This window comes from Mustela putorius, unplaced genomic scaffold (genome assembly GCF_011764305.1).
Source record: "Mustela putorius furo isolate JIRA1106 unplaced genomic scaffold, ASM1176430v1.1 tig00000083_pilon_pilon_pilon, whole genome shotgun sequence".
In the NCBI taxonomy this organism is placed as follows: domain Eukaryota; kingdom Metazoa; phylum Chordata; class Mammalia; order Carnivora; family Mustelidae; genus Mustela; species Mustela putorius.
The window spans coordinates 11,154,066-11,167,269 of NW_025421273.1; the positions used below are offsets into that span (position 1 = coordinate 11,154,066).

At 57.4% G+C, this 13,204-nt stretch overlaps 1 protein-coding gene across 2 annotated transcripts; it reads left to right on the forward strand.

Moving 5' to 3' along the window:
- Positions 1-284: 284 nt before the first annotated feature.
- Positions 285-12,802, forward strand: TACC3 (transforming acidic coiled-coil containing protein 3). 2 transcript variants are annotated; one of them, XM_045074626.1, is made up of 16 exons: positions 285-419; positions 2,354-2,516; positions 2,671-2,813; positions 4,106-5,032; positions 5,751-5,823; positions 6,031-6,163; positions 8,235-8,287; positions 8,608-8,711; positions 9,033-9,120; positions 9,336-9,440; positions 9,998-10,074; positions 10,162-10,205; positions 10,753-10,913; positions 11,826-12,031; positions 12,126-12,246; positions 12,557-12,802. In XM_045074626.1, exons 2-16 carry the CDS (start codon positions 2,355-2,357, stop codon positions 12,620-12,622), a joined length of 2,463 nt encoding a protein of 820 aa, XP_044930561.1. In that variant the 5' UTR covers positions 285-419; position 2,354; the 3' UTR covers positions 12,623-12,802. The 2 variants fall into 2 exon arrangements, with proteins under 2 accessions (XP_044930561.1, XP_044930562.1); XM_045074627.1 differs by having other exon boundaries at positions 11,925-12,031.
- The last annotated feature ends 402 nt before the right edge of the window (positions 12,803-13,204 follow it).

The following is a 13,204-nucleotide window of genomic DNA, read 5'->3' on the forward strand; positions in this document are numbered from 1 at the left end:
CCATCTCACAATCCGCTTTGGGGCGGAGCTGCAGCCGGTCCCATTTCACAACTGGGGAAGCCGAGACCCGGGCCAGTGGCTCTTAGGCCCTGGCCCTTCCGCGCAGCCCTGTCGCGTCCGCGGCAGATCTCACCCCGGCCCCCCGCAGCCACCCTCAGCCCGCCAGCGGCCCCGCCCCTCCGCAGGCGCAGCGAGCCGGGTTCCCGACGCCTTCCGGCGCCGCCACGCCCAACACGCCCCTCCCCCGGAAGCGGACTGCCGGCGTCCGGGAGGCGTGGCCGCGGCGCGGCGTGCGTCCCGCCCCCGTCGCGAGCTGATTGGCCGCGCGCGCCAACCGTCGGTATTTGAATCCGTGGCGGGCGAACGGGCTCCCGGATTCCGCGCCTCCCGCTCCCTCGGTTTCGTGTGGCCGCCAGCAGGTAGGCGATGGCGGCGGCGGAGTCCCCGGCTCGGGGTTCAATCCCCACCTCGTCCCCCCCAGCCTCCGGTCCCCGCACCCTGACGCCCGCGGCAGCTGGGCGGCGCCCACCCCCAACGGGCCCTCCTCCGTCCGCGGCTCCTCCCGCGCTTTCGGGGTGCGCCGTCCGCTCGGCACCCCCGCCCCCTGGGACCCACCCCGCCGGTGTTTGCAGCCGCCCTCCCAGGGGCGCCCTCCTGCCAGAGTCCCCGGCACCCCGCGGGTCCGCTGGTTTCCGTCTGCAGCCCTTGGGCGGAGACGCCTGAGGGTTTCCTGCCTTACGGTTCCCCCTCGGTCTCCTAAGTCGGCCTCCCCTCGCCGTCACCTTTTGACCTCTTCCAGCCTCGAACCCTACCTGTATCCGCGCCTTGCGAGTGTACACTTCCTATCCTCTGCGCCCCCGGCTCAACGCCCTCCCCTCTTGGACCCGATCCTCCGCCCCTCCCACCTCTGGGGGCACCTTCGTGCTGCTTTATCCACGCCCCACCTGCGAGCTCCCATCTGTGAGCCCTCGCGGACAACAGCTGCACCGGTCCTCCGGTTCCTGCTGATTGTTCCCAGCTGCTGCGCGCAGCTCCTCTGGGTTCCGCCCACGGACCTGGACCTCGGTTCAATGGGAGGTCTGGCCTGGCCGGCTCTGCTGGGAGCCTTCTCCTCTTTGTCAGTGAAAGCTAGGCCTGGGTGCCTGGGTGGCTCAGTGGGTTGGGCCGCTGCCTTCAGCTCAGGTCATGATCTCAGGGTGCTGGGATCGAGTCCCGCGTCGGGCTCTCTGCTCAGCGGGGAGCCTGCTTCCTCCTCTCTCTCTGCCTGCCTCTCTGCCTGCTTGTGATCTCTCTCTGTCAAATGAATAAATAAAATCTTTAAAAAAAAAAAAAAAAAGAAAGCTAGGCCTGACAGAGAATGCCCCGGCTGTTCTCCCACCTTCCTCAGGCGAGGCACTGTCGGAAAGTGTCCTCTAGGCCCCCTCCCTGGAGTATCCCACAGCCATCCCACTCCCAGATGTGGGCCTGCTGGCCAAGCTGGGGCTGCTCACACCACCCCGTCTGGACGCAGGAACCTCTGACCCCCCACTTCCCTCCTGCCCTTTCCTGGGCTCACACACAGGGCCCCACCCCCATACCTTCCAGGGCATCTTGTAACCTTGACTCCCCTCTTTTCAGGGCAGCTTTGCTCCCTCTGCCCCTGCCAAGCCCAGCCTTGCTCTTCAAGCTGCAGCCTCCAGCACCCCCGCCACCAGCAAATACCTGAGACATTCCCATGGACAGGCCCTCTAGCGACTCCTGGGTTGGGAATGTCATGCTAGTGACTGTCATGAGGACCTTGGGAAGGGGGAGTGAGGACTTCTGGGCCTCTGTGGAGGTCGCTGGTGTATATTTCTAGACTCCAAGCCTCAGTGTTGAAATTCCTCCAGTCCCCACCAAAGTAATCCTCCATTTTATTGGTCTCCACCTTGCCCCGCTCTCTTCTGGGCCTGGACCCTCATGGTGCCACAGTGTGCCCCCCATCTCCCAGCCTGTGACGAAAGAGCAAGCCTGCTTTCTTGCTCTCAGCTAACATGGCAGCCAGCTCAGCTGTTGCTGTGACCTCAGCGCCTGCAGTAGAGGCCTGAGGGGAGACCCAGGCTTTCTAACAGGCCCACACCCAGGTCTCCTGACCTTTCCTCACTAAGTCCAAATTGTTTTGAGGACCCGATTCTCCTTCCTTGTTCTGTGGGCTGAAGGCCTTTGTGGCTCTTTGTCCTGGGCGGCGGCAGCTGCCCTAAAACAAGGACTGCCTGGCAGAAGACATGCTGAGATGGGACCCACCAGTGCAGGATGGGGACATCTGCCCTGCCGGGCCAACTCCTTGCCCTGCCTATACAGCCCTCATGCTGACGCCAATTGTCTGCTTTCCCAGAATGAGTCTGCAGATCTACAATGATGAAAACGTCACTGGTGACAAAAGTGCAGAGAACTGTGAGTTCCTGTTTTCACCGCCGGAACTTACCGGAAGACTATCTGTTCTTCGTCTGTCACAGAAAGAAAATGTGCCACCCAAGAGCGTACTCAAAACTATGAAAGTAAGCACATTTCGCCTGTGTAAATATACTGTGTGTCATGCATTAGGTCCCTCTGGGACTTGCTTACCTGGGGACTTGTGGAAGAGGGCAGGGCACTGCCACAATAGTGGGTGAAAACTGGAATTCTTGAACAGATCTCCTCCTCCCCCAATAGGTGACTTTCCAGACTCCTCTGCGGGACCCACAGACACACCGGATATTGAGTCCTAGCATGAGCAGCAAGCTCGAGGCTCCTTTTGCTCTGGAGGATACTGTTGGCTTAGAAAATTCTCCTCAAAACCAGACCCAGAAAGAGAAGTAAGTGTTGATGCTGCTTAATGTACTGCAATTCCTAATCTTTCCAGCAGACAGTGCAGGAAAATTCAACTTTGTCGTTAGTTGCATCTGGTCAAGTTCCTCGTGGTTTCTGCTGTGAACTTGTGCAGGGCATTGCCCAGCATGATAAGTGGCTCACACTAGAAGCCACTTGTTAGTAGAAAAGTGGATGATGGGGGCACCTGGGTGCCTCAGTGGGTTAAAGCCTCTGCCTTCGGCTCAAGTCGTGATCCCGGGGTCCTGGGATCGAGCCCCACATCGGGCTCTCTGCTTGGCATGGAGCCTGCTTCCTCCTCTTTCTCTCTGCCTGCCTCTCTGCCTACTTGTGATCTCGGTCTGTCAAATAAATAAATAAAATTTTAAAAGAAAAGAAAAGTGGATGATGAAATTTGTAGAAGTTCAAGGTTTTTTTGTTTAAGCTTTTTTTGGTTTATTTGTAAAGAGAGAGCACAAATAGGGAGGGGCAGAGAGAAAGAGCAAGAATCTTGATCTCATGACCCTAAGATCATGACCTGCGCCAAAACCAAGTCAGACGCCCAACTAACTGAGCCACCCAGGTGCCCCAAATAAGTTTAGGTTTTATGTTGTGTGGGGTGCCTGGGTGGCTCAGTGGGTTAAACTCTCTGCCTTCGGCTTGGGTCATGATTCCAGGGTCCTGGGATCGAGCCCCGCATTGGGCTCTCTGCTCAGCGAGGAGCCTGCTTCCTCATCTCTCTCTGCCTGCCTCTCTGCCTACTTGTGATTTGTCTGTCAAATAAATAAAATCTTTTTTAAAAAAAAGAAAGAAAAGTTTTATGTCGTACTCCTTTACTGTGCCTTTACCAGCACACCAGCCTGGCTTTGGTTTGTCTCATTTCATGGAATGTCTGCGCACATCTCCAGTGCTATGTGGATAGGTTTCTTTCTTTTTATACCCACTGGGTTCTCCTTTCTGTTTGCGAGTCAGCCTTGGATGTTGTCAAGAGCTCTCGATCTTCTCTTTCTCTTCAGTGAAAATCTGTGTAGCTGGTGGTCACCAAATGAAAGGGGGAGATAGGCAAGCAGAGAAAACCTTGACTGTGACTTCTCCCGTTTCGGGTCTCCCAGAAACCTGCGTGCTCTCGTTGGTCCACGAGCTTTGATTTATGAGGTTATACTTGTGAAAGTTAATCCTAAGAAGAGAATTAACTGAATGTTCTTTTTTTACTGTTTTTAGCTAATGTTTTCTCATGGATTAAGTTCTAATTTAAAAATTAACAGATTCTTTAGTGTTAACTAAGCTTGTTTCTAAAAAGCCAACAGTTCACCAAGGAAGTGGACACCAAAATGACCAATGGAATTCTCCACAAACCAATGATGGCCAATGCCATCCCCGCTCCAGCAGATGTGAGAGCAACCCCTGAAGATTGGCAGCATTCCAGTGGGCCCACCTCAGCTCACCTGGCCAGTCTGGATCCCTCAAGCTCTCCCCAGATGCCAAAACGTCTTGAAAATCAAGTGGCTTCTCTAGGACAAATGACTGTGAGCCCCGAGCAAGCCTTGGAGGAAAGTGTTCATTCTTATTTCTCAGAAAAGAGTATTCCCTCCACCTTGGAAATCACAGAAGACCCTTCCCAGATGGCTACCCCAGACCAAACAGAAGACCCTCCTGAAGCCACCAGAGAAAGCCCAAACTGGGTGGCTGCTTTGTCCCCTATGACTCACCCTGCAGGAGCAGGTGGAGAAGGGTCCCCTGTAGACCTGCCTGGTGAGGCCCCGGCCGGCCCTGAAGAGCCCTCAGGTCCTGGAGATGCCACACTGGCCAGCCATCTGAAGGCTGGAGGGGCCACACCCCCAAGTCCTCAGAAGAAAGAAGCTGATGGCCAGAGAGCCACCTCGTGGAATGGCAGGCCCATAGAGCTAGAATTTGATTTATCTGACAATACTACCAGCAAAACATTGCCTGCACTGAGGGAATTGGGGACGAGACCTAGCCCTAAACCTTCCCCTAGGATGTCAGAACCACGGCAAGAAAAGGCCCCTGAGGAGGCCAGTGAGGGGCCCCTTCCCCTGCCCCGGAGGTCTTCCAGCCTGGACTGGAACAATCTGGATGACCCAATCTTTAACCCATTTGAAGGAGGAGAGGCCCAGCCCTCAGAATGCCCACAGAGCAGGCCAGCCGGGCCTGTGGCCAAGGAGGTGTCTGCTAGTCCCGAGGCCACGGGGCCCTCCTCTCCAAGCCTGTGAGTACTTGGTGGTGGGGGGATAGTGCGTGCCCAGCAGTGTGCGTGCTGGAGGACCCAGGCCAGAGAAGGGGCTTGGTCACACATGGGTTGTGGGAGGCAGCTACCCAGCCTGGATCCCGAGACCACAGAGGGTGTGCTCCTCCACTGCAGGGGACTCCTGAGAGATTGTGCGGGAGAACACACAGTAGTGCCTGGTTCTGTCCCCTCCACGCAGCTTATGCTTTCTAAGAGCATGATCTGGAAGCACCCTGGAGCTTGAGGGGACCTTGTCTGCCAGTCCAGGGCCGGTGGAGCAGCTCCCCGTGCTTGCCCCCTTGCCTCCGGCTCTCCCACTGTGCTCTCCCAGCACTTAGCCAGGGCCTGGCCCCCCAGCACTCATCCAGGCAGCATTCTGGTGGGATGCATGCCGGCTTCCCCCCAGCCAGGAGTGCACCCTGACAGTCCTGTAGGCCATCTCCTTGCACCGGCCCGGCCCCCTGGGACCCTTACTCTGGCACATTTGCCAGCTTCCTGGTGAAATCAGACAAGTAAACCCTTGGGATTTGCTCTATGAGCCGGGTCCCCCTGGGAAGCCCATGCTTCTTGGGCAGTTGAGGTGGGTGGGGACGGCTCTGCTGGGAACTTCTGCATAGCCCTTGGCCTTCAAGGTGAGGGTTCACAGGGTGGGAGGCAGCTCAATCCCGGGGCACATGCCCTGTTGACACCATCTCTTCAGGCAGGTGCCTTCATTCTCGGATGACACGCCTGGGGTGCAGACCGCAGCCAGGACCCCAGGTGCAGCAGTCAAGGTAGGGACATGAGCTCAGCCCAGGCCATCCGTCCTCCTCCGTGCATGTGGGCAGAGGGCGGTGGGGAGAGACCAGGTGGGACATGGCGTGGCACCCCAATCACCCCCCCCCCCCAGCGCTCCCATCCTGACGAGACTGGGGGAGGTACAGCTGCGCACAGGACCTTGGGCCTCATGAGATGCCCAGACCAAGCTGCCCTTCTTCCAGGAGGGAGCTGCGGACCCTGCAGGTGCACCAACCTCCAGGGGTGGCCTGGGCGGTGAGCCAGCACCCCCCACTCCACAGGACCTGGAGCCCACCGCAGAGCTGGCTGAGGAGCAGTTCCGAGACCCCACTGAGGGTACGTTGTCCCCAGGTCACTTGTCTGTTCCTGCCGGCGGTTGCTGTTCCAGAAATGCCCGAGTTCAGGGACATTTTTCCAGAGATCGCCCTACAGGCAGCTATTCCCTGACTTGAAGCGATGTGTACAGATGCTCTGGATCCTTCCAGGACATACCCCTGCCGTAAGGGATTTCAGGACTGGAAATCAGATCCGGAAAGAGGCTCTGTGCACACACACAGGCGGCGGGCGCATTGTTGGTGGAGAAATCCTGTTGGAATGGCAAGTCCACACAGAGAACTGCCCTTCCATGGGGGTGGAGGGCGGGTCTGGACTCTTGAGGTGAGAATCTAGGATGGACTTATCTCACGAGAGAGAAGGCAGGGGTCTTGATGAGGCTTAACTTACAGGTAGAGAGGAGACCGGATTGCAGGGTTGGTCCGTGACCGGACGATCCCAGGGACCCCTGAGTCCCAAGGGAGTTCTTGGGTCTGGTTTCTCTCCCTGAGCATCAGGTGTTCAAGGGTCCTCTGTGTCACTGCTTGTTTCCTGTCCCAGCCAAAGGGTGTGCCGCCGTGCGGAGGGACCACAACTAGCATTTCTGTTCACCAGTTGAGGGTCGTCTGGGTTGTCTGCTCAGTGAGACTGCCGCAAACTTTCGCATGCATGTGTGTTGGACGTGAGTGTCTGTTGGTCTTGGGCACGAACCCTGGAGGGGAACTCCGGGTCATGTGGTAGCTCTGGGTGACACTGAGGAGACACCAGCTTAACTTTCCAAAGCAGCAGCTGTGTTTAAGGTCCCCAACTCTCCTTGGCCTCAGCAGCCCCCTGGGGGCCTCTGGGACTTCAGTTCCAGCCTACAGCCATGGGGAGCGCCCCCTCCGAGGATCTGATCTGCATCCCCCTGCTGATAAGAGTCTTCATGTGCCTTTCACACCTTCTTGGAATGTCTGCTTGTGTACTTTGCCCTGCTGTTGGATTCAAATTGGCATTTTTTTTTTTTAAAGATTTTATTTATTTGATAGAGACACATCGAGAAAGGAATACAAGCAGAGGAAGTGGAAGAGGGAGAAGCAGGCTCCCCACTGAGCAGGGAGCCTGTTGTGGGGCTTAATCCCAGAACCCTGGGATCATGACCTGAGCCGAAGGCAGACGCTTTAACTGAGCCACCCAGGTGCCCCTCAGATTGGCTTTTTATTATTGAGTTGTAATGATTTCCTATCTATCCTAGGTAAGGATTTTTTTACCATATAGGTGACATGGAAGGAATCGTTTCCTGTTCTATGGGCTTTCTGTCTCCCAGTGGCGTCCTTTGAAGCACAGATGTTAACCCCGAAGTCTTGTTTCCCTCTTTTTCTTTTGCTCTTTGTGCTTTTAGTATGAAATCTAAGGAATCCATGCCAGATGTGATACTGCAAGGGTCTGCCCTTACATTTTCTAAAAACATTACCGTTGTAGCTCTTATATTTGGGATTTTTATTCATTTTGAGTAAATTTTTGTGTATGATGGGGGCCATCCTCAGGTTTTTTTAAGTGAAAGTTCCATTGTCCAGAATTCAAAAATGGTTTTAGGGGAAGTTTTACTTTTTTTTTTTTTTTTTTTTTTTTTTTAAGATTTTATTTATTTGAGAGTGTGAGAGCGAGAGCACAAGAGGGAAGAAGGTCAGAGGGAGAAGCAGATTCCCTGCAGAGCTGAGTGCCCGATGCAGGATTCGTTCCCGGGACTCCAGGACCATAACATGAGCTGAAGGCAGTAACTTAACCAACTGAGCCACCCAGGCACCCCTAGAGTAGTTTTAAATAATAGCTCTTAGCCCTGGCACTTGGGTCCCTTGGAACAGTTTCGGTTGTCGTACCTGGAGAGATGCTGCTTGGCTCCCGGCAACACACGGGACAATCCCACCAGGTGTCTTGGCCCCAGGGGTCCTTAGTGTGAGCCAGGATTGGTGGCCCCCAGGGGAGAGGGGTGGAGGGAGCAAATCACAGCTCTGGGCAGCCCCGCCTGAGGGCCACAGGGCCAGAAGCAGGGGACTGCTATTCACAGTGCCTGTGTGGTGGGTGACAGCAGCACTAATGCCTCCCCCCTCCTCAGTTCTAGGCTCTGGAGCTGAGGTGGATTATCTGGAGCAGTTTGGGGGTTCCTCGGTGAGTACCGCACCGTCATGACAGCCTTTTCCAGAGTATACCTCTGCAAAGAGGGTGCTTTCTAGAACAACCCTGAGCCACTGACCCACCTCCAAAATCACGATGGGCTGGCTCACACATGCCAATGGTGTCTGCTCCGTGATGGGCATCAGCAGCTCCCCGGGACCCCCTCCCAAGCTGCACCCGGGGCCTCGTGGTGCCTTTCTGGAGCTCTCATGGAGAGGGGAGCTTGAGCACACGCTGCTGCATGCTGGGGTCTGCCTTGGGGCCATCCTCCATGAGGGAGGCTGGTGAACCTGCATACTCGCCCATTCCTCCAGTTTAAGGAGTCAGCCCTGAGAAAACAGTCTTTGTACCTCAAGTTTGACCCACTCCTAAAGGACAGCCCTCAGAGACCAGGGCCTGTGGCTCCAGAGACCAGCAGGTATACCTCCCCTCTATCCCCTGGGGCTTAGGGCGGGCAGATGGGCAGGCATCTACCCAAGATTTCTAGACTAAATGGGGACATTCATGACTCTGCCTTGGAAAGGTAGACTTCAGGGCTCTCTGGACCCCTCGGGTACGGGAGAAGGGATTGTGGGTCCAATCCCACACTTGCCTGTCCTCATGAGTGGACCCCTGTGGCTGGGTGATAGCTCATGCCACAGGAGCGGAGACTCGAAGTGGAGTTGAAGGGATGTAACAGAGGCTGTTCTCTGGCCTTTGGGGGAAATGGGCACATTTACCTTCTATTCCGGGGTCTCAGTGCACAGGATGTGGCCGTGCCTTCCTCAGGAAACTTGCCAGAGGCGAAGCTCGTGGAACTTGACTTCCTGGGACCCCCAGATGCTCCCGTAAGTGCTCTTCCCCCTTGTGATGCAGAGAGAAGACTCTGGTTACGGGCCTGATGACACGAGTGGGTGCAGCACCCCTCCTTGGCATGGGGTGGGGGACTCCCTGCTGCCCTGGGAGCCCATGGCCTCTGAGGACCTGTCCTCCCGACAGTAGGGTAGAGGTGGGGGTGGCTCCCAAAAGAACATATGGCCCAGCTTGTCGTCCCCCCCCACAGATGCTGGATCCCCCTCCCTGTGTCTTTGGGCCTGGGGGGCCACCACTGTCCATGGGCTCCATCGTGGACGTGTTGCAGTACAGCCAGAAGGACCTGGACGCAGCGGTGAGACCAGGGTGGAGGGCAGCTGGGTTCCCATCAGGTGCTGCAGTACATAGCCCTGAGCACCAGCTCTCCTCCAAAGATGTCCACTCACTGGTTTCGCACCCCAGTGTCTTCCCCCAGCATCTCCCAGAGTAGCTGCTTACATACAGAAGGGCTCAGGCATCCCCCACAGGCACAGGCTGGCCACGTCTGCTAGCTGCTAAGTCCTTTCCCAGCCTCAGTGCCTGTGGCCCCCTGTCCTGCCCAGAGCTGGCCAGGAGCTCCCGTGGTTGGGCCCCTCCCCCTCTGCAGCTGCTCTCCCAGCCTTGTCCATGGCAGGAGGTGTCCCCCCTCTCCACCCGCACACAGACACAATTCCTGGGGGCTGATGGGACCCCTTCGTGTCCAACAGGCAGTTCTCTCCCTGGACACTGGCTGGCCCTGCTACCACCTGGGAGCCACAAGGTCCTTGGGCTGACTGGGGCTCCTCACAGCCACTCCCCCGACTCTGACACATTGTCCCCTGGACCCTGGGTGTGAGGGGTGCCCAGCAGCTACGTGCTATGTGCCGTGTGCAGGTGGAGACCACACGCGAGGAGAACGTGCTGCTGAGGAGCCAGTGTGAGACGCTGCGCGCCAGGAACCTGGAGATGGGGTAAGGCTTGCAGTGCTCACCGGGCGGCTTGGGTGCATCTGCCGCGGGCGGCACAGGCGGCCATGGGCACCTCCATTCTCCCCACAGGAAGATCATGGATGGCTTTGAGGGAATCGTGTACCAGGCGATGGGTGAGTGCTGGCAGCCCCAGGTCTCAACTGTGGTGGAGCCACCAAGGCCAGTGAGGGAACGTCTGGTGGTCAGAGCTGGGTGGTGCTGGGGGACTGGTACTTGCTGGCCCCAAAGCTGGCCAGGCCCCAGGTGGGCATCTGGAGTCCCTTCCATGGTCACTGTAGCCATGGTGTGCCCCCCACGTCCCCAGGGGAATCCCAGGGTGTCAGGCTCTGGACGTGTCAGGTGGGGCTTGGAGTGAGTACCAGTCCTCACCCTGGGCAAAGCCTCAAGCTCCCGGAGGCTCCTGGCTTGGGGACCTGGCCCGGTATCCCTTGGGGCCCTAGGTTCCTGTCCACCCACCCCTCCAGGGCTGGCTTGTGGGCCCCCTAGGCTCTGCTCTGGAAGATCACATTGGAGGGGGTATCTTTCGCCTGGCCCTCAGTGGGACCACAGCCGGCTGCCCACCCCTCCCCTGCCGCATGTGTCCCACATCCCGGGCCCTCACCTGTGGTACCAGCATGTGAGGGCTGCTCTCACCCTGGTGCTTGTTTCTCTTTGCTCAAGAGGAGGCTCAGAAGCAGAAGGAACTTGCAAAAGCAGAGATCCAGAAGATCCTAAAGGAAAAAGAGCAGCTGACTGCAGACCTGAGCTCCATGGAAAAGTCTTTCTCTGACCTCTTCAAACGGTTTGAGAAACAGAAGGAGGTGATTGAGGGTTACCGCAAGGTAGGTGGTACCAGGTGGGCCTGTGCCTGTCTCCCACACGAGTACCTGGGGCCAGCCTGCCCCATGACCTCACCTTGCTGAGGGCAGAAGCTGCTCACTCGCCAGGCAGACCACCCGGGCAGCCCCTGGCTGTGCCCTTCCCTTGCCAGTGGACCCAGTGTTGGCGGAGGTTACTATTTGTCCAGGGACTTGAGCAGAGGGGCCATGGGGCCTGGGCTGGAGACAGAGCCCTGGCAGGCTCTGGGTGCCTAGGATGCCCTGGAGGAGGGCCTGGGCCCCTTGGACCTCCGTGGCCCCACTGCATGAGGCCTGCGGGCTGCCCGGCATTCTGGGCACACAGCTGGGCAGGGCTCCCCCATGGCCGACCCTTTCTTCCTGTGCAAGAGGAGTCACCTGAAGGAGCTGGTCCCCTTCCAGAGAGCATCGAGACATGCATGCATGGCATGTGGTGACCACACGCACAGCTGCTGAGACAGGCCTATGTTAGGGGTGGGGGCAGGGGGCCTAGAAAGTGTCACCTGATGTGTGAAAGAAGAAAGCACAGGGGCAAAGCTCAAAGGTGGGGCCTGTTGCCATGAAGGAAGAGGGCTCAGGGGGCCCTGGAAGGCCCAGGGGTGGTGGGGGTGCCGCATCGGGGCCTCAATCTCCAGCCTTCTCCCTGCCCCTCAACTATTGGCTTTGTCATGGTCTGAAACCAGACCCAGACTCAGCTGCAAAGCTGGGGCCACACAGCCCTGAGGTGGATGGCCCCAGCCCCATGTCCAGATATGCCCTCCTGTGGTCAGCAGTACCTGCCAGAAGCTGTGAGGGGCCAGGGGTCCGTTCTCACATCTGGCATGGGGGGGGGGCAGGTAGGTGTCCAGCTATGTCCCCGTGGCCCTCCTTGTCGGAGCTGCTGCTTAACACCCCCAGAAACCCTTGATGGTGGGCCGTCCACACCTGTCCAAAAAGCGAGGCCTGGGGGGCTCCAACAGAGGACATACCGCACAGTTCACATCTGCATCTCTAAAGAATGAAGAGTCGCTGAAGAAGTGTGTGGAGGGTTACATTGCAAGGATAGAAAAGGAGGGCCAGCGGTACCAGGCCCTGAAGGCCCATGCGGAGGAGAAGCTCCAACTGTGAGTTTGGGAGTGGGCGGGGCAAGACCTAGCAACCCTCGGGTCAGGGACCCCCCTGGCCTTGACAGATCAGCCCCCTCCTTGGCATCCCCAGGGCTAGCGAGGAGATTGCCCAGGTGCGCAGCAAGGCCCAAGCAGAGTCCTTGGCCTTCCAGGCCAGCCTGAGGAAGGAGCAGATGCGCATCCACTCACTGGAGAAGACAGTGGAGCAAAAGGTGAGCACATGGGACCCCTGGTGCTGGGGGGAGGGGAGGAGCCCTGCCTGCTCGGGACCGGCTTGGGGATCCACCCTGGGGCAGGGGCTTCAGCCAATAACTTGTAGGCAGCCCATGGCCCACTCCAGGGCTGCCACTTCTGAGAATTGCTCCAGACCCAGGGATTCTGCGCCCCAGCTGACACAGTCAAAAGAGCATGCAACTCTTTGAACAACTTGGGGTTGTGAGTTCAAGCCCCACGTGAGATGTAGGGAGGATTCAAAATAAAATCTTCAGAAAAACAAATGAGGATTTTATTTTTCTCCTTCAGACTAAGGAAAATGAGGAACTGACCCGGATCTGTGATGACCTCATCTCCAAGATGGAGAAGATCTGACACACCCCCGCCCCATCTATCTGTCTGTGTGTGTGTGTGTGTGTGTGTGTGTGTGTGTGTGTGCGCGCGCGCGCATGCCTGTCTGTCTATGGAAGTTTTCCTGTTCTTCTCTCTTGATCTCTCGTTTTTAAACTAGACTGCTTTAAAAAGAAGAGTAAATAAAGATTGCCTTTGGTTCAAGTGTTGAAGGTGCTCTCATTTTGACTCCGGTGTGGGTTTCTGGCTTGGGCCAGAGGCTGACCTGGCCACTGCAGCTGTTGGCCCGTGCCCCTCGTGGTTGCCCAAGGGGCACCAGCCCTGCCTTTGCACGGCCGTGCTGCCACTGGCCTGGGGTGGTTGGCCCTCGACAGGGCTGTGGTTCCCGCATCCATTGCTCTCAGGTCCTTTGTGGTCGTGGTGAATGAACAACTGCAATCATTTTGGGCGCCCAGCTTGATGCCAGGGTGAGCCTGACACGATCTGGAAGGCGGGGTTCTCCAGCTGGGCCCCACGCCTCCTGGGCCGAGTCTGAGATGGAGTTCCCAGAAGTGGACTTGGATGCCTCTACTGACCATTGGGCTATAGATCCTGCCAACCACAGTG

Excerpts from the sequence above, each read along its gene's own strand:
- TACC3 (XM_045074626.1), top strand. The coding sequence starts at position 2,355 with ATGAGTCTGCAGATCTACAATGATGAAAACGTCACTGGTGACAAAAGT. Across the intron at positions 2,814-4,105 it reads AACCAGACCCAGAAAGAGAA|CCAACAGTTCACCAAGGAAG; the intron begins GTAAGTGTTGAT and ends GTTTCTAAAAAG. Across the intron at positions 6,164-8,234 it reads GTTCCGAGACCCCACTGAGG|TTCTAGGCTCTGGAGCTGAG; the intron begins GTACGTTGTCCC and ends CCCCCTCCTCAG.